Source organism: Pantherophis guttatus, chromosome 6 (genome assembly GCF_059756535.1).
Source record: "Pantherophis guttatus breed Tessera chromosome 6, ASM5975653v1, whole genome shotgun sequence".
In the NCBI taxonomy this organism is placed as follows: domain Eukaryota; kingdom Metazoa; phylum Chordata; class Lepidosauria; order Squamata; family Colubridae; genus Pantherophis; species Pantherophis guttatus.
The window spans coordinates 105,081,550-105,102,640 of NC_142068.1; the positions used below are offsets into that span (position 1 = coordinate 105,081,550).

General features: G+C 40.9%; 2 protein-coding genes across 2 annotated transcripts in view; one reads left to right on the top strand and one right to left on the bottom strand.

Moving 5' to 3' along the window:
• The window catches only part of LOC148113238 (vomeronasal type-2 receptor 26-like), a 72,470-nt gene that overhangs the window by 34,836 nt on the left and 16,543 nt on the right, over positions 1-21,091 (top strand). The gene's annotated exons all lie outside the window — the stretch shown is intronic.
• LOC117657266 (vomeronasal type-2 receptor 26-like) lies at positions 380-11,691 on the bottom strand. The gene is made up of 3 exons (XM_087871942.1): positions 11,298-11,691; positions 10,587-10,875; positions 380-1,385 (listed from the first exon to the last, which is right to left on the bottom strand). The coding sequence occupies exons 1-3, from the start codon at positions 11,522-11,524 to the stop codon at positions 570-572; spliced, it is 1,332 nt and encodes a 443-aa protein (XP_087728068.1). The 5' UTR covers positions 11,525-11,691; the 3' UTR covers positions 380-569.

Consider the following 21,091-nt stretch of genomic DNA (forward strand, 5'->3'; position numbering starts at 1 on the left):
AAAACCTCTAATCAGCTTGCCTTCTGGACTCTGGATCAGCCGCCACAGAAGGTAAGCAGCCTGAACAAAGAGGTGGTGGTGGGGGAGGAAGGTGGCTAGGGCCAGGGCCGCTAAAAAAGGGGAAATGGGGGCGACAGGCAAAGGGAGGGCAAGGAGAGATAGGTGGAAATTCCCTACCTTTCCTACCTTTTCCTGTGGGTGTGGCTAAGTGGGGGAGTCATGTGACTGAGTGGGTGTGGGCATGAGTGACATCAAGTTGGCCACGCCCACTCAGTCACATGCCGCCACACCTAGCCACACCCACCGAACCAGTAGCGAAAATTTTTGAAACCCACCACTGGACAGAATAAAGATGAAATTCCATGATGCTAATAACAAATTCAACCATACAGGAATTTATTTAAGAAAGAATACAGCATTTTCAAATGATCAGTGCAAAATATTAAAATGCCATGCTATCTATTTTTTGGAACCATTATTCCCTGAGTAGCTGAATTGGCCAGATCTGTTGAGATGGTTCCCCTCCTTCTCCTCTGGATTCCTCCTCCAAAGGATCTAAGATTAATGGATCAATATTGGGACCCCCATACCTGCCACGGCTGCAGCCTTGGAGACCCCGAAGTCTTTTCTCCCTCCTTCCTTCTCCTCCTCCACCTGGAGGAATAGGCAGCATTCAAGGCCTGGGCCAGAGTCTGAATGAGGCTGTAATATTGATAGTAATTTGGGAACTTTCTACTGTTCTCTTTCTCCTGGGTCTCCAGTGGGGCTTTCTGGGTGCATCTTCTGCGGCCTTTGACAGAAAAGACGTTCTTTGAAAGAGAACAGCGGAAATAAAAATCTTGAAACTTTTCTTCCACAAAGAAATGGGGGTCAAAGGCAGAATCCCTTGGCCTTTTTTTTGTCAGAAAACCAAACTTCCAAATACTATGGATGTATTTGAGAAGTCTGCGCTTGTTCATTTCATACCCTTCGAAACTTGTGAGGATCCAGACTTTTTCTTCAATGGGTCCTGGCAAATGCATAAGTGCTAAATGTAAAGGAAGAATTCTTCCCCAAATGGAATCATGTTCTATGAAGTGAACAAAGACGTTGACTTGTCTCCACTTAGAGAGGGAATCCCTGAGGGCTGCTGTATATCCAGTTGTTGACAATCTTTGTGATATAACAGCACAAATTCCATTCTTGACAAGCATAGGAGGGAAAGTCCTCATGAAATTCTCTCTCTTCTCTGTGTCTGAAGCAAAGAGACCAATCAGGGTCCATCTGAAATGGAGGAGCAGTTGGACAATTACTGGGTACAGGATCCCTTGTTTGGGATTCATCCGGTAGAAAAAAGGGAATTGACTTTTATCACTCAGAGCTTCTGAAGCAGTTTCCAGATTGATCTAAAAAAGCAATGAAGAATGCTATGTTATATTTGGGATCAAATCCAATCCAAAATATTAGATTTTAATAAATCCAACCTGGTTCTCATGAATGTATTAGAATAGTTTGTTAATCAGGCATAGTTTAAAATATTAAAGACAGAATATTGGCAAGATTGTATAATAAAAGTGGAAAATAATAAACAAATTAAAAAACTATAAATAATGTAATTCATACTACTCTATCACCCCTACAATTTGTTGCAACTAGATTAACATGTGTAAATGCCAATTGGAGTATTCTATTCCAATAAAGGGCCTATTATAATTTTTGAGGATTGCTGCAACTTTTTTTGCTTCTCTATCCCAGATTCTTTGTGGAGGAATCTTTTTAGCTTCTTCTCCAGTTGTACAAGAAACAGGAAGACCTCAAAGCCTAATAAGATTTGTCAATTGCATAATCCAAGATTGTTCTTTCATTGAAGTTTTGTCTGTTCCAACAGCCACAATTTTCAGAGTCTGTCAGTTTCCATAGATTAAATTTTATGCCAACAATACCCATATTTTCTGAATTTAGACAAAGCAGAAATTGTGGAAATTCCCAAATCAGCTCTGAGGGCAGCAGCTGGAGTCCTTTTAGCCACCCCAAGATCCTCCTCAGAGGCTGAGATTGGGTTGGTTCTGCTGGTGGTTTCTCTCTGAAGCCCCAAACATCAGATTGATGGAAGAACATGGGGGAAAACTGGGCCTCAGATACTTTAATCATTGGGGCTGAGGAAGCTGGAGAGCTGTGAGGTTTTCCTTTAAGCACCACTTTCACTCCTGCCCTTTCTCTAACTGAGCTCCTTTGAGGATGAGGGAGCCAAGATTCAGGCTCAGAGAAAACAACCCCAGGTAAGGAAAGGTGTTACTTGCTCTAATTGCTGACCATCCATGGCTATGATGTCATTTCACAAAGACCATAACTTTTGAACTTGCTTTATAAATTATCAGATAATTATTAAGACAAAACAATCCAAGTCTTCTTCACAGGGTATACAATCCAATGTGTAAGTAGGATAATATAACATAAATCAGTGTGTTCCAATAGGAATTTAGCATGATAAACATGTGTACCTATAATAGAACTTATAACAAAATAAAGGGACCTTGGAGGTTTTCTAGTCCAACCCCCTCAAGCAGGAGCCCTTATACACATATAGACTGGGTGAAACCAGGCTTAACCAGGCTTTCGTTTCGTTGCGCACTGAAGACCCTGTTGTTCCGCCAGGCAGGGCTATCAACTTAATAATTTTAATTGGGGTATTTTAAATGTTTGGGGTTTTAAATCGGCCAAATCTATGTAATTATTTTAATTTTTAATTATTGTTGTGTGTTGTGTTTTTAAATTGGCTGTACACCGCCCTGAGTCCTTCGGGAGAAGGGCGGTATAGAAATAAAATTATTTATTTATTTATTTATTTAATAGCAGTAACTGTGAGAGGGATTTATTAATTAATTTATTTATTAATTTTATTTCTATACCGCCCTTCTCCCGAAGGACTCAGGGCGGTGTACAGCCTGATTAAAAGCACAAAGACAGACAACATTTAAAAATAATTAAAATTATTAAATGATAGGCTCAATTTAAAACCCCAAATTTAAAATCTCATTTTTAAAAACCAATTAAAATCTTTACCTTGATAGCCCAGCCTGGCGGAACAACAAGGTTTTGAGGGCACAGCGAAATACACGGAGATCAGAGATTTTACGAATTTCTGGGGGCAGTTCATTCCAAAGGGCAGGGGCTCCCACAGAGAAGACCCTCCCCCTGGGTGTCGCCTGCCGACATAATTTGGCCAATGGCACCCTGAGGAGACCCTCTCTGTGGGAGCGGACTGGCCGGTGGGAGGCTACTGGTGGCAGAAGACGGTCTCGAAGGTATCCAGGTCCAATGCCATGGAGCGCTTTAAAGGCGGTAACCAACACCTTGAATTGCAGCCGGAAGACCAACGGGAGCCAGTGCAGCTCGCGCAGGAGGTGTGTCACATGGGCACAACGAGTTGCACCTATAACCACCCGCGTGGCCGCATTCTGGACCTCCGGGTGTTTTTGAAGGGGAGCCCCATGTAGAGAGCATTGCAGTAGTCCAGTCGGGAGGTGACAAGGGCGTGAGTGACTGTGCGCAAGGTGTCGCGATCCAGAAAGGGCTGCAACTGGCAGATCAGGCGAACCTGATAAAAAGCCCCCCTGGCCACGGCCGTTATATGTTTTTCTAAAGACAGCTGTGCGTCCAGGAGGACACCCAGATTGTGAGCCCTCTCTGTGGAGGGTAAAAACTCACCCCCAATAGTCAGCGATGGCACCAGCTGACTATATCGCGACGCCAGGAACCACAGCCACTCAGTCTTGGAGGGGTTGAGTCTGAGCCTATTTCTCCCCATCCAGACCCGCACGGCCTCCAGGCAGTGAGACATCACATCAAGGGCATCATTGGGGTGGTCTGGGGTGGAGATGTACAGCTGAGTATCATCAGCGTACAGATGGACTCTCAGCCCAAAACCACGGATGATCTCACCCAGCGGCTTCACGTAAATGTTGAACAGAAGAGGCAAGAGGACCGACCCCTGCGGCACTCCCCATGAAAAGCACTTCGAAGTCGACCTCTGCCCCCCTGTCAACACGAACTGCGAGCAGTCAGAGAGGAAGGAGGAAAACCACCGCAAAACGGTGCCCCCTATTCCTAACCCCCTCAACCGCTGCAGCATGATAACATGGTCGATGGTATCAAAAGCCGCTGAGAGATTTAACAGGACCAGGACAGAGGAAAAACCCCTATCCCGAGCCCTCCAGAGATCGTCCACCAACGCGACCAATGCCATTTCAGTGCTGTACCCCTGCCTGAAGCCTGACTGGTACAGGTCCAGATAGATAGCTTCATCCAGGTGCCCGGGCAGTTGTCGTGCCACCACACTCTCAACAACCTTCACCACAAAACAAAGTCTTAGTGGACAACCAATTAAATATGAGTCAAGAGTGTGCAGTGTAGCCAAAAAAGCCAATGAAATCCTAAACTGCATTATCAGATGGATATAATCAAGATCAAGAGAGGTACTAATAACACTCTATAAAGCCTTAGTAAGACCACACCTAGAATACTGCATCCAGTTTTAGTCACCACACTATAAAAAAGATGTTGAGACTCTAAAAAAAGTGCAGAGAAGAGCAACCAGGATGATGAGGGGACTGGAGACTAAAACATATGAAAAAGGTTGCAGGAACTGGGCATGGTTGGTCTAGTGAAGAGAAGGACCAGAGGAGACATGATAGCAGTCTTCCAATATTTGAGGGGCTGCCACAGAGAGGACGGGGTCAAGCTATTTTCCAAAGCACCCAAAGGCCGGACAAAGGCCGGACGAGGAATAATGGATGGAAACTGAACAAGGAGAGATTCAACCTGGAAATAAAGAGATAAAGTTGCCTTCAGAAGTTGTGGGAGCTTCATCACAGGAAGCTTTCAAGAAGAGGCTGGACCATCATCTGTCAGAAATGGTGTAGGGTCTGCTTGGACTAGATGACCTACAAGGTCCCTTCCAACTCTGTTAATCTGTATCTATCTATACTATTCCAGACAAGTGGCTGTCCAGTCTCTTCTTAAAAGCCTCCAGTGATGGACCACCCACAATTTCTGAAGGGGAGACGCTCCATTCCTCACCATTAGGAAAGTCCTTCTTATTTCTAGATTGTTTCTCTCCTTGATTAGTTTCCATCCATTGTTTCTTGTCTTGCTTTCTAGTACTTTGGAAAATAGGTTGACCTCCTCTTCTTTGTGGCAGCCCCCCAAATATTGGTACATTGCTATGATGTCACCCTTAGTCCTTTTCACTAGACTAGACATACTGAATTCCTGCAACTGTTCCTCATATGTTTTAGTCTCCAGGCCCTTAATCATCTTTTCTGCACTCTTTCCAGAGTCTCTACATCTTTTTTATAATATGGAGACTAAAACTGGATGCACTATTCCAAGTGTGGTCTTGCCAAGGCATTATAAAGCGGTACCAATAATTCATGTGATCCTGATTTTATCCCTCTGTTAACGCAGCCTAGGACTGAATTAGCTTTTTTGGCTGCTGCCACACATTGCTGGCTCATATTTAAGTGACTGTCCACTTAAAATAAAGAGAAAAAAGAATACACATTCTATTCTAGTCCACATCAATCATGGTCTAGAATAGACATGGTATGGATGATGAAAGAACTTAGAAAAGATGTAGAAGAAGTGGAAATAATGACAAATATGTGGGTAGATCATAACCCAGTAAAAGTAATATGGAAAGGACAATGGACAAGAAAAAGATGGATGATGAATAAAGAAATATAAAAAGATAAAGAATACGTTCAGATGACTGAAAAAGAAATGAACATATTCTTCAGGATAATCACAAAAGAGGAAACTTCTCTTCAAAATCTATGGGATATGGCAAAAGCATACATAAGAGGTCTAACTATTGCGTATATGGTGAAGAAAAATAAAAACAAACAGGAACGAGACAACCTGTTAAAAGAGCTTAAAGAATGCGAATCTGACCTACATAAAACGATCAAAGGAAAAATAAATTTGATAAAACATAAAATTAATTTGACCACACAAATAGAGACAGCATGGAAAATTAAGTCAGCAAAGCAAAACCATTTTGAATGTGCGAATAAAACGGGATGTTGGTTGGCGTATAAACTGAAAAAAGAAAAAGAGAAAAGAACGATACACTAATAACAAGATGGGAAAGGAGAGACGCATTATAGAAATGAGGATAAAAAAAATATAGCAAAACTTTTGCTCATATTTTGCTATATGAGCAAGAGGAGATATTTGAAGAAGACATTAAACAATATTTAAATAAATCAGATCTAAGGGAATTAGAAGAGACACACAGGGAAATATTGAATAGACCAATTAGTATGATTGAATTAATGGAGGCAAGGAAAAAATAGAAAAATAATAAAACTCCAGGTCCAGATGGCACCCCAGCAGAATTTTATAAGTCTTATCAACAACCACTAGATGAAATTATACTCGAAACTTTTAATGATGCATTTTTGAAGGCCAAAATACCCAATTCTTGGATGGAAGCCATTATCACGCTTATCCCAAAAGAGGAGACAGACCAATCACAAATCAAAAATTATAGACCAATATCGTTACTAAATGTACACTACAAATTATTTACATTGATTATTGCGGAAAGACTAAAAAAAGTAATAAATGAATATATTCACTCTGATCAGAATGGCTTTCTGCCAAAAAGACAAATAAAAAATAATATGAGAATTATAATTGATGTATTGGAATACTACTAAGCAAACCCAGATAAACAAATCACACTAATATTCTTGGATGCACAAAAGGCCTTTGACAATATAAATTGGAAATTTCTTACTTTACAATTGGAAAATATGAAATTTGGTGATAAATTTGTAAATATGATAAAGAAAATATACTCATCTCAAACAGCAAAAATAAATAATAAACGGAGATATGACTGAACAATTTATAATAACAAAAGGAGTGAGACAGGGATGCCCTCTATCCCCTTTATTGTTCATATCATATCCTTAGAGATACTGTTAAATGAAATTAGAAGAAACAAGGAAATAAAAGGACTGAAAGTTAAAAAAGAGGAATATAAACTTCAAGCCTTTGCCGATGACTTGGTCTTCATCATAGAACAGCCAATATCGACAGGACCCAAATTTTTATCACGAATAGAAGAATATGGGAAGGTAGCAGGACTCAAAATTAACAGGCAAAAAACAAAGGCATTAACGAAAAACCTCACAAAACAACAAGAGAAAGAACTAGAAGACAGAATGGGTATACAAATGACAAAAAAATATAAAATATTTAGGAATATGGCTAACAAATAAAGGATCATCGATTAGAGAAGACAACTACAACAAATTAACAAGACAGATAAAGAAAGATCTAGAAATCTGGAGCAAACTACAGTTATCATTTCTTGGGAAGATAGCCTCAGTTAAAATGAAAGTGCTACCAAGAATGTTATTTTTATTCCAAGTGATACCGATAAAATTGGGGAAGAATTTTTTTTAAAGATTTTAACAAACTTATAGCGAATTACATTTGGCAGGGGAAGAAAGCAAGGATCAAAATAAAACATTTACAAGACACGAGAGAGAGAGAGAGGAGGATTAGCACACCAAGACTGGGAAACATATTACAAATCAATTTCATTGATATGGATTAAAGATTGGATGGAACTAAAAAACAAAAGAATATTTTCATTAGAGGGGTTCGAGCTACAAAGAGGATGGCATGCTTTCTTCTGGGAGGGAAAAAGTAGACAGCATGGATATTTTCAATGACATTTGATCAGGGAAGCATTGCTACATATAAAAAAATTATAAAATTATAATTATAAAAATAAAATTAAATAAATAAATAAATAAATAAATATAGACATGGCAGGGGATAAAAAAGAAACATAATGACAAAATTCCGGAATGGCTATCCACTATGGAGGCACAAATCTACCCAAATGCTCTAGATATTGGCAAAATGAAAACTTACAAAGATCTGTTGAATAATCAAGGGGAATTAAGAAAAAGACAGGAATTGAAAGAATTGGGTACAGACATTGATTGGTGGCCCTATATGCAAATAAAATCTAGATACAGGACAGATTTGGCACAATTTGGATTTCAAAAGGGAACATACGAATTAGATAAAATTCTTCATGGAACAGAGGATAAATTGATAAAAAAATACCCTATAATTATTTATTAAGATACAAATTGGAAGAAGATATAGTTAAAGAAAATATGATAATTTGGGTGAAAAAATTTTGATACAATATTGAATTAGATAAATGGGAGAAATTATGGAATATAAATTACAAACTAACAATGTCTGTACCTTATAAAGAAAATATGTATAAAATGTTTTATAGGTGGCATCTCCCACCTGCCAGATTGGCAAAGATGTTTCCAAATGCCTCCCCGCTATGTTGGAAATGTAAACATCAAAAAGGAACTTATTATCACATGTGGTGGTCCTGCCAAAAGGCAAAACAAATTTGGCAAACAATTAAAACACAAATAGAAGAAATTATAAATCAACAAATAGAAATGAGGCCAGAAACTTTTTTACTGGGAATAATTACCGGGTCATGTGAAAAAGAAATAAGATACTTAATTATTCACATAATGACAGCAGCACGAATAGTTTTCGCCCAAAACTGGAAAAACAATGACATACCATCAGAAGATAAAATGATTAGAAAAATTATGGAGTGTGCGGAAATGGATAAACTCACAAAGGAGATACAAGAAAAAGATGAAACAGATTATTACTTAGTGTCGGAGAAATAGTATAAATGGTTGGAGGAAAAAGGGGGAAAAGGGGGGGGGACAAAAGAAAACTAAACAATGGTTAATTAGGTGGAGAAATATGGAAACAAATGGGAAGATATAAATTGTGGAAAGGAAACTAGGTACCTGTTTATGTTAAATGTAAATAAAATATTTAGATTAAGAGAATATATATATATGATATACTAGAAATATATGTATAAAAGATAGATTAAGATAAGAAAGAGAAAATGTATAAATATAGATTACTGATGTGAAGATGTTGAAAAGAAGATGTAAATATCTGTTTTTGTTTGTTTTTTATTTGTTTGTTTGTTTTTTAAAAAATGTTTAATAAAAATTATTTTAAAAAAATAAAAAATAAAGCCATACAATACTTCATGTGATCTTGATTTTATCCCTCTGTTAATGCAACCTAGGACTGAATTGGCTTTTTTGGCTGCTGACACATGTTGCTGGCTCATATTTAAGTCCACTAGGACTCCAAGATCCCTTTCACAGTTACTGCAATTGAGCCAGATTTCACCTAATCTGTAAGCATACATTTGGTTTTCTAGCCTAAGTGTAAAACCTTACATTTCTCTACATTGAATTTCATTTTGTTAGATAGGCCCAGGGTTCAAGTCTATCTAGATCCAGCTAGATCTTCAGCCTATCTTCTGACACTAACTTTAGTGTTGTCTTCAAATTTGATGATTTCCCCATTTCTCCCCTCATCCAAATCATTCATGAAGATGTTGAAGAGAACTTGGCCTAAAATGGAACCTTGGGGTCCCCCACTGCTTGTTTCCCTCCATGCAGACGTAGTTCCATTGAGGACCACAGGCTGAGCCCATCTGGGGGTGATGCTGTCTATCCCACATATTTTTAGCTTACCAAGAAATAGGTTGTGGTTTACTTTGTCAAAGCCTTTCTGAAATCCAAGTACTGTATACTACGTGCACTGCATTTCACTGGTCCACTAATTTAGTCATTTTTGTCAAAGAATGAAATAACATTTATTAATTATCTGTTTTTTGACCCTGCATTAGTCGTAGTAAGTCATTCATATCTAGACTGAAGAACAAGGGTTCAAATATGCATCTTTCCCTTCCCTCTTGGTAAGCATGGATCCTTCTTCTCTTGGCTTCATTGAGCCCAAACCTCCCTCTCAAACAAGGGCTTGGATCAGGGCCAACAGGCTGAGCTCCATTTTGAGGGCAAAACATTTTCTCCATCATATTTCTCTGTTTATTGAGTCAAATGCTGCACTAACATCTAGAAAGCCTGCAAACCTTATTTTACCTCACTGATATAGATTAGATATTTCAAGACAAACTTGTTGCCAATATATGATTATTAATTTGTGCATTATTTCATATAAAATCTATATAGCATTTAACTCTACCTAAAACATTCTGCTTCTTCTGCAAGGAATGAATTTTTCTCAAGTTTAACTAAGAGGATCATGGCATAAATTTTAGCCACAATATCTGCTAGTCTATTTGGCCTATAATTGCTAGAGTAATTTTTATTTTACATTTTAGATAGATAAAATGCTACTATTTCCAACTTCAGTCCGACTAGAAAGGGCAGGCATCATTTATGTGTGAAAATGAAGATGCCAATAGAGGCCCCAACAAGCAGGAATATTTTTTGATTAGTTAATAGTTGTTAGAATATCTTCTTCTTGCTTGCATTTCAGGCCTTTTATGATTAATCTCAACATGAAGATAATGGGGTAAAGTATTGACATTTTTGCTAATATGGAGAAAAGCAGCTCTTGAATTCCATGGAGAAGACATGATTGCAACTATTGCTCATCCACCACCACCCACCCCTCACTTTACCAGATGGAGAAAAAGACACACAAACCTGTGGGACTTTGTAGGTGCCTCCTAATGTTGACATCTGGATGGAGATCTCTCTCTCGGCTCCATCAAGAAGAGCCAGGAGGTTCTCCTTCCTTCCACAGCTGTAGTTGGGGACATTGGCTTCTCCAGTGGAGAGCATGTCCAGCAAGGCATCTGAAGTGTGGAAAGTGCTCAAATAGTTGTTATGGATGTTGTAGCCAAGTGTGAGATTGTGCAAGAGATGGGAATTCTTGTTGACCATTTGAATGTTGAAAATGAATAGTAAGCCGTATGAAAAACTATAAAAATCCCTATTGTAAAAAAAAAAAGTGTTATTATAATCAACAGCAACAATACCTTTTTTAATATATAATCCTCGAGAAGCCTACTGAACCTTAAGCCAACTTTGATCCAAAAGAAATGATCAAATATGGAAATTGGCTGAGGTATGGCAACTACAACTGATTCCACCACTACTTTAAATAAAATTCATTATTCAAATGATAAATTAAGGATTGAACTGAGAGAGGAAATCTGCAGCCCTTTCATCTTTTTTCCAGACCCATTTTTGAGTCTCTTCTACAAAACAAGACAAAAGAGAAAAGCCATGGAAATCAAAATCATTTAGGAAATTGGACATATTCCCCAATATAGGAATAAATGAAAAAGAGAAAAGAGAAAAGGAGGGTGTTAGAATGGAGGGAGTGCAACTCCATCACCCTGAATGACTTACGGATCATGGAAAACAAACTGAAGAGAAGGAGCCATGTTGAAAAGCAACTTTATACCCAATCTTTCATATCCAGTGAGGACTATACCAATGAGATGATCTCCTGGGCTGTAAAAGCTCTGTGGTTGTTTTCCATCCTGGTGCTCCAAACTCAGCGGGCATTTCATTCTCAGCTTCCCAGAGACTGTATGGGACAAAAGCAGCATCAGAGGCAGAAGCAGGAGGTCCATAATTCATGGCGTGAATCAATGAATCCCTTTCCTGTTTCTAAAGAAGAATTAGAAGAATCAAAGGACTCTCACAAGGTGGAACAACCAGTTGCTTTTTCTCAACACAGAGAAACACTCAGCTTCACCTGGAAAGGAGAGAGACGTACATTCAAGAGCAGACTCTGCCTGTCCCAAAACTCCATATTTCTCTGCCCAAAGTCTCCCCTGGAGGATTCAGCCAAACAGCAGAGCTGAAACTTTTACCATAATTCTCCCTCTCAGGAGGAATCCCTGGATAATTCAACTAATTCTTGCAGTCAAAGATTGTTGGGAAATTCTCTGGAGGGAAATGAAAGGGAAATAATCCCCATGTGATTCAAAATAACAGGGGCAGAGATGGAATTAAATCGGTCATCTAGAATTGAGAGGTTTGGGAGCTCCATGCTTGAAAGTGGCCCCAGAGGGAATACACGACACCTGTGGCTGAAGAAACAAATAAATCTGATATTTGTTTGCATAGTGATTAAAGAGAAAATCCCAGAGGCCAGTTAATTCCAGAGTATGTCACAGATCTGAAATAGCTGCCAGCTGAGTTGGAGCCAAAATTTACTTTATTTTGAAAGCTAATGCTCAAGGGCAACACACAGAAGGGCTGTGTAAGGATCGCCTCTCCTTCCAACTTAAGAAAGTACAAACTCTTGAAATGTGGTTGTTCAAAAGGATTTCTTTTATTAAGCAGAAGTGAAAGCCATCCAGCTAAAGCACAATCTGAATACCCTTAGGCAAGACAAGTAGGATTAAAGCAGTAGAGACCCCCTTCCTTTAAATCAGAAGCAGATTTTAGTCAATACACAAGTGTGAAGCTGTTTTCTTTATTATTTCCTCTGGGAACCCGAACAAACATGCATTCCCACCATTATACTTTAAAGTGAAGCAACGCACATGGCTATCATATAAATTCCTCCAAGTGCCGTTGGCTAGACAATGTCGGCTGGCGACCCCCAGAAGTACAGTAGAGCTTTCTCTGTGGGGGCTCCCACCCTTTGGAATCAACTCCCCCTGGGGCTCCGGTTGGCCCCTGACCTTCACACCTTCCGCTGCGAACTAAAAACATGTCTGTTCACATTGCCCAGCCTGGACTGATGGGGTTTGGATTATCTTAATATGTTTAATATGTGTTTAATATGTATTTTAACATGTTTTATCTGGTTTGATTTTAATTGTTGTGAGCCGCCCTGAGTCCTATGGAGATAGGGCGGCATACAAATCAAATAAATAAATTAATAATAATAATAATAATAATAATAATAATAATAATAATAATAATAATTGTAATTGGAGCCCTTGGAGCAATACCCAAAGGGCTACCCCGCTACTTAGAAATTCTAAATTTGCCGGACTTGAACATTTTGACTTTACAAAAAACCACCTTACTCGGAATAGCTTACATCCTCCGACGATACCTTAACAGTTCCTAGGTCCTTGGTTAGGACTCGAGCTGCTGAGCTATTAACCAGCCTCAAAGGCTGTGAATCTCACTAAAGATTAAATAATAATAATAATAATAATAATAATAATAATAATAATAATAGGAATCTCAGGCCTCTGGCGCCAGGATATAGGTTGTAAAATATCTGTTGACACAGGCCATGCTAGTAAATCGAATCCAAGTCCCCCCTTCCTCCACTTGAATGGCAGTATCACTTTTAGGGATCTGACATGCTACCCACCTTAGAAAACAAAAGGGTCCACCTGTAAAACAAAAACAAAAACAAAAACAAATACACACAAGATTTCAAGATTTCATGATAGTAGATCAACAAGGCTTGTTAGGGTATTGGGAGTGAAATTTTCTCAGTAAGATCGGAGCCCTAACATGGTGTTTAGTGACCCATTCATTGTGTGCTGGTGGTAAATGTTTCCAAGCAACTAAGTATTGGACTTTCCCTCTGTGGATCCTAGAATCAAGGATTTCCTTGATCTCAAAGTGTTGTTCACCTTCAATCATGATGGGAACAGGTGGTGTAGATGCAGGTGGTCTGAGGGATGAGGTTACTTCTCGTTTGAGTAAACTGATATGGAATATTGGGTGGATCTGCCTGAGTGTCTTTGGAAGGAGTAGTTCAACTGCTACTGGATTGATGATTCTAGTGATGGGGAAAGGTCCAATGAACTTTGGCCCTAGTTTTTTGATGGTTGTAATGATTTCAGGAATTTTGTAGATAAGTGTACTCTGTCTCCAACATGAAAAGATTTGGGTTCCATCCTTTTCTTGTCAGCTTGAATCTTAAAAGCTTCTCTAGCTTCCTTTAAACTAGTCTAACCACTGGCCACGTGTTTTGCAAATTATCCATCCACTCCTTAAGTGAGGGGATGGTGGGTTCTTCCGTGGGTAGTTCAGGCATGGGGCTGAAATCCTGGCCTGTTGCTACTCTTAAAGGGGGTAAAACCAGTGCTTGAATGTACAGCATTATTAAACGCAACTTCAGCAAAAGACAAAAGTTTGGTCCAGTTATCCTGTTGAAAATTATTGAAACATCTTAAATATTGTTCGAGTACCGAGTTCAAAATTTCAGAATTTCCATTAGTACACGGATGAAAAGAGGTGCTCAACCCCTGGCCAATACCAAGTAAGCCCAAAAACGCCCTCCAAAAGTTGGAGGTGAATTGAGCCCCTCTGTCGGAGATGATCCTTTGTGGAGCCCCATGAAGTCGATAAATGTGTATTAGGAATAGTTTGGCTAAACTTTTAGCAGTTGGGATCTTTTGGCAGGGTATAAAATGTGCCTGTTTTGAAAATAGGTCTGTCACAACCCAAATAACAGTATTTCCCTCACTGTTTGGCAATTCCACGATGAAATCCATAGCAATCTCTCTCCACGGCGCTGCAGGTTCAGCTACCTTCTGCAATAGACCTGGGGATTTCCCCTGGCGTCTTTTTGCTGCTGCACAAATGGGGCAGCTGCTACATAGCTTTCTATGTCCTTTTTTAGTGATGGCCACCAAAACTGTCTTTTAATCAGGTGTAAAGTTTTCACAAACCCAAAATGTCCAGCTAATTTGGAGTCATGGCACCGTACCATTAAGCATAGTCTTTGGCTGGCAGGGACATACAACTTCCCCCCCACCCAAGCCAAGTCTTCTTTCATCAGACAGCTGGAATTGTTGTTCAAAAACCATTCATCAGTGGCCAATGCTTGTTTAAAATTTTGGGTAATCTCATTGTCTGTCACTGTTTCTTGTTTTTCCTGGGATCTGGTGACTACTTTAGCGGCTAGTTGACTGTTTTGTACTATAGGTTTGATTACGTCTGACCTTACACGAATGTATTGCGGTTTTCTGGATAGCGCATCCGCCAGAAAGTTTTCCCCCCCCCGGGAGGTATTTTAGAGTAAAATCAAACCGTTTAAAGTACTGAGCCCATCGTACTTGTTTTGGGGAGAGTTTCCTTGGGGTCTTTAGGGCTTCTAGATTTTTATGATCAGTCCAGACTTCAAAAGGGGTCTTACTGCCTTCTAGGAAATGCCTCCAGGTTAACAATGCCCAACGAACTGCATAAGCCTCTTTCTCCCAAATAGCCCACCTTTGCTCAGTCTCATTCAACTTTTTGGATGTGTAAGCGCAGGGTTGTAGTTGGTCTTGCTCATTCTTCTGAAGCAGGACCGCTCCTATTGCCACATCGCTGGCATCTGCTTGTATGACAAATGATTTCTCCGTGTCCGGGTGTTTTAGAATTGGTTCTGCTGAGAACAGCCGTTTAAGTTTTTCAAATGCTGCCTGGCATTCCATAGTCCAGTTCAATGGTTGCTTTGGTTTAGGGTTGTCCTCCCCCTTTGTTTTTAAGAGCTTGGTGATGGGGAGGGCAATCTGAGCGAACGCAGGGATAAACTGACGGTAAAAGTTGGCAAAACCCAGGAAGCTCTGTAACTGTTTACGCATGCGTGGAGGGTCCCAATCAAGTACAGCCTGCACTTTTAGAGGATCCATCTCAACCCCCTGGTGTGAAATGCGGTATCCCTGTTGTCAAATGCGGTCTCTCTTGATTTTATGATTTTATGGTTGGTTTTAAATTTTGATATGGATTTTAAATTGATAAATTTTAAATTATGGGCCAAATTTAATTATTTTAAATCTATTTTAATTGTACTTATGTATAAATGTTTTTTATTTTGGCTGTTCACCGCCCTGAGTCCGAAAGGAGAAGGGCGGTATAGAAATTCGAATAATAAATAAATAATAAATAAATAGTCAATCTTCTCTTGATGGAATTCACATTTGGAAAGTTTGGCATAAAGTTTGGCAGCGTGGAGTTTGTTTAAAACTGCCCTGACTAGTTTTACATGTTCTGCTTTGGTCTCAGTATAGATTAAAATGTCATCCAAATAGACCAGAACCCCCTTATATAAATGCTGATGCAGCACTTCATTTATTAACTGCATAAACACTGCAGGGGCTCCTTGTAACTCAAAGGGGAGCACCTTGAATTGGTAGCAGCCGAGGGGGGTGTTAAATGCAATTTTCCACTCATCCCCTTCCTTAATTCTGACACGGTAGTAAGCCTCCCTTAAGTCCAGCTTTGAAAAATTTTTCCCTTTAGCGAGGTGTGCTAACATATCTTTCATAAGGGGGAGAGGATACACGTTCTGCACACTGATAGTATTAAGGTTTCGATAGTCAACACATAAGCGTTTTGAACCACCTTTTTTCTCTCTAAACAACACTGGGGCTGCAATTTTTGGTCGGGCTGGCTCGATGAAACCCCTTGCTAGGTTTTTCTCAATGAATGTTCTCAGCTCTTCCAACTCCCTCGGTGACATGCTGTACATCTTGGGTTTAGGGAGTTTCGTGCCGGGTAAGATTTCTATTGCACAGTCAGTGGCGCGGTGGGGGTGGAGCTCATCTGAGGCTTTTTCGCTAAAAACCTCAGCTAAATCCTTGTATTCTATGGGTATGCCCTCAGTTGGTGTGGCGTGACCAGGCATGGCTGTTTCTCGATTCTCTGCCCCCTCAAGTCCTTTATGTGGATACTCAGCAAAAGTCACATTCCTCTGAAATTTTATGATGCCTTGTTTCCAATTGATTTGTGGGTTCCATCTTTTTAGCCACGCAAGGCCCAGAACCAATGGCCATTCCATGCCAGGTGCCACTATAAAGGTAAGCCTTTCCTCGTGGCTTCCAATGCCTATATGTAGAGGCACGGTGGCCAGAGAAGCTGGCTCCCCTCCTGCTATTGACCCATCTAGTTGGCAGAAAGCAATGGGGGTTTTCAGCTTTCTTACGTTAATCCCCAACTTCCCTACTAAGGTTGGGCTGATCAAACAACGGGTGCACCCCGAATCCACTAGGGTGGGGATACTTATCTCCCTGTCCTGGTTTGGGATAAATAGTCTTAAGGGGAGGGTAAGCGGTTTAATTGGTTTGCTTACCAGTGGCTCATCATCTGGATCGCTTCCAAACGAGTGTGATTCCTCCTGTTCAGACGCCAGCGTTTCTTCCCCAAAGAGGGGAGAGGATGGGACTTCTATGGTCTCCCTGCTCCTCAGGGCAGTCTCCTTCCCACGCCGACCCGGTTTTCCAGGACCCTCCCCCGGTGGGTGGTTCCGGGCGGGTGTTTGTGAATGACACTCTGCAGCTCAGTGCCCTTCTTTTCCACACTTGAAACAGGCTGAAGATCTCAGGGAGAATGCGGTTTGTGGTTTGTACGGCTCTTGCTTCCATTGGGGTGGGGATTTCTTCCATGCTCGCCCCGCTCGATACTGGTTTCTGGCCATATCGATCTCAGCTTCTTTGGAGGTGACGTACCATTCATGTAGGTCATTCGGTGCCCCTCGGGCCACGCAAGCATTGTATAGATCATCACTCAGTCCATCCTTGAAACAGCTCACCAAAATATCTTCCGGCCAGTGCACACGACACGCGAGGTCCCGGAATTCTTCAGTATACTCTGCTACTGGCCATCGCCCCTGCCTCACCACCTTAATCTGGTCGCGTGCTTTGCGATCTGCCAGTGGGTCCTCGAACCGACGTCGCAGGGCCATCATGAAATGGTCGAAATTCCGCAGTTCTGGTGCGTTGGCATTATGTAGGGTCACCATCCATCTGGCTGCGGCACCCTCTAGGGCTAGGGTCACAACTCGCACTCGGGAGCCTTGGGTTTGGAAATCACGCCCATACTCTTGCATGTAGGTGAGCACATGTGCCACAAAGAATCCTAATTGTTGCGGATTCCCATCAAACTTCACCCCAAGGGGGGGAGTTTCTCTTTCCAGCTGAGGAGCCTGGGGTTGATTGGGAATGGGCGCCAGTGTGCGTGCTGCCTGGGGTGGAGGGTTTGCTGGGTCTTCTCCCGCTGCTGCTGCACCATCTGCTCGATAGGCAGCCTCCAGGAGGGGGGTGCCTCCCCTGGCATCATCCATGACTGCTGCCCTTTCAGTGCTCTTTGGTTGTTGTCCTGGCTCCCTTCGGATGTTAAGATTTCCCAAAGTCTCCATCACCAATTGGGTTACATGCCTCTTCAGATAGTCCTCCCTCAGGGGTGCTTCGGTCAGCCCCCCCTGGTCAGTAAGGGCTTCTAGTTCCAGTTTCCACCCCGGTTTTCGGTTGCCACGGTTGAGGGTGACTCCTCTGGTTCTCTCATCCCAGCCATCTTTCTTCCCAATGCCAATTGACCAGCGGGGCTTTTCAGGATTCTCCAGGGTTACCTCATCCTCTCCGATGGGTCGCACGAGGCAGGCATCCGACTGGGGGGTGGTTGCTGTCTCTCCCCAGCAATCGGTTCCTCCCAGCTCTCTGCTTTGTTCAGACATGGTTTGCAAGGTCCCCTCAGTAGAGCAGAGATTGCTTCTCTGGGTTGACCATTTTGCAGATCGTGCTTTCTGTAAGGATCGCCTCTCCTTCCAACTTAAGAAAATGAGAACTCTTGAAACATGGTTGTTCAAAAGGATTCTTTTATTAAGCAGAAGGGAAAGCCATCCAGGTAAAGCAAGATCTGAATACCCTTAGGCAAGACAAGTAGGATTAAAGTGGTAGAGACCCCTCCCTTTAAGTCAGAATGCAGATTTTAGACAATACACAAGTGTGAAGATGTTTTCTTTACTATTTCCTCTGAGAACCCGAACAAACATGCATTCCCACCATTATCCCTTAAAGTGAGACAACCCACATGGCTATCATAAAAATTCCTGCAGGTAAAGGGGATCTCAGGCTTCCTTGGCGCCAGGATATAGGTTGCAAAATATCTGATGACACAGGCCATGCTAGTAAATCGAATCCAAGTTCCCCCTTCCTCCACTTGAATGGCAGTATCACTTTTAGGGATCTGACACAGCCTTGATTTCTCCATCTTTTTTCACTTGGGTTTTTTTTGTAACGTCCCCTTCTCTCTCTTTCTCTCTGTATCTGATTTTTTTTTAACTCCGCAAAGTTCGAATAACTAGTTTTTCACTAAAGTTGATTTTGTTCTTAGAGACTGGCTGCACTATTGCATCAGCCCTTTTGTGCGATGCCCTTGAGCATTAGCTTTCAAAATAAAGTAAATTTTGGTTCCAACTCAGCTGGCAGCTATTTCAGATCTGTGACATTCTCCGGCATTAACTGGCCCCCGGGAGTTTTGTCTTTCATCACTATGCAAAAAAATATCAGATTTATGTCTTATTTCAGCCACAGATGCCATGTATTCCCAGCATGAAGCTCTCAAAACTCTCAATTCTAGATGATGGATTTAATTCCATCTCTCCCCCTGTTATTATGAAAGACATGAGGATTATTTCCCTTTCATTTCCCTCCAGAGAATTTCCCAACAATCTCTGACTGCATGAACTAGTTGAATTATCCAGGGATCCCTCCTGAGAGGGAGAATTATGATAAAAGTTTCAACTCTGCTCTTTGGCCGAATCCTCCAGGGGAGACTTTGGGCAGAGAAATATGGAGTTTTGGGACAGGCAGAGTCTGTGCTCTTGAATGTCCGTCTCCCTCCTTTCCAGGTGAAGCTGAGTGTTTCTCTGTGTTGAGAAAAAGCAACTGGATCATATTCCACCTTGTGAGAGTCCTTTGATTCTTCTAATTCTTCTTTAGAAACAGGAAAGGGATTCATTGATTCATCCCATGAATTATGGACCTCCTGCTTCTGCCTCTGATGCTGCTTTTGTCCCATCCAGTCTCTGGGAAGCTGAAAATGAAATGCCTGCTGAGTTTGGAGAACCAGGATGGGAAACCACCACAGAGCTTTTACAGACCAGGAGACCATCTAATCGGTATAGTCACCAGTGGAACGGAAACATTGCATACAAAGTTGCTTTTCAACGTGGCTCCTTCTCTTCAGTTTGATTTCCATGATCCGTAAGTCATTCAGGGTGATGGAGTTGCAGTCCCTCCATTCTAACACTCTTTCTTTTCTCTTTTTTATTTTTCATTTATTCCTATATTGGGGAATATGTCTAATTTCCTGAATGATTTTGATTTCCATGGCTTCTCTCTTTGGTCCGATTTTGTGAAAGAGACTCAAAAAGGGGTCTGAAAAAAAGCTGAAAGGGCTGCAGATTATTTTCCTTCCTCAGTTCAATCCTTAATTTATCACTTGGATAATGAATTTTATTTAAAGTAGTGGTGGAATCAGCTGTAGTTGCTGTACCTCAGCCCATTTCCATATTTGTGTAACTGATCATTGCGTTTGGATCAATGTTGGTTTAAGGCTCAGTAGGCTTGTGCAGGATTATATATATTATACATAACAAAAGTATTTGTTGTGGCTGTTGATTATAATAACTTTTTTTTTCAATAGGACTTCTTACAGTTTTTATTATTGCTTAATATTCATTTTCAAGATTCAACTGGTCAACAAGAATTCCCATCTCTTCCACAATCTCACACTTGGCTACAACATCCATAACAACTATTTGAGCACTTTCCACACTTCAGATGCCTTGCTGGACATGCTCTCCACTGGAGAAGCCAATGTCCCCAACTACGGCTGTGGAAGGAAGGAGAACCTCCTGGCTCTTCTTGATGCAGCTAACAGGGGCATCTCCATCCAGACTTCAACATTAGGAGGCACCTACAAAGTCCCACAGGTTTGTGTGTGTTTTTTTCCATCTGGTAAAGTGAGGGGTGGGTGGTGGTGGGTGAGCAATAGATGCAATCATGTCTTCTCCATGGAATTCAATAGCTGCTTTTCTCCATATTAGCAAAAATGTCAATATTTTACCCCATTATGTTCATGTTGAGATTAATCATAAAAGGCCTGAAATGCAAGCAATACATTCCCTGGAGAAGATATTCTAACAACTATTTAACTGATCAAAAAATATCCCTGGTTGTTGGGGCCTCTATTGGCATCTTCATTTTCACACATAAATGATGCCTGCCCTATCTAGTCGGACTGAAGTTGGAAATAGTAGCATTTTATCTATCTAAAATGTAAAATAAAAATTACTCTAGCAATTATAGACCAAATAGACTAGCAGATATTGGGGCTAAAATTTATGCCATGATCCTCTTAGTTAAACTTGAGAAAAATTCATTCCTTGCAGAAGGTTTTAGGTAGAGTTAAATGCTATATAGCTTTTGTAAGAAATAATGCATAAGTTAATA

Bases quoted from the DNA above. Each gene is read 5' to 3' on its own strand.
- LOC117657266 (XM_087871942.1), bottom strand. From the start codon at position 11,524: ATGGACCTCCTGCTTCTGCCTCTGATGCTGCTTTTGTCCCATACAGTC. The intron at 10,876-11,297 runs GTAAGTCATTCA...TTTTTACAATAG, and splicing joins CAGTTTGTTTTCCATGATCC to GGATTTTTATAGTTTTTCAT. The intron at 1,386-10,586 runs GTTTGTGTGTCT...TTGCTTTTTTAG, and splicing joins GCACCTACAAAGTCCCACAG to ATCAATCTGGAAACTGCTTC.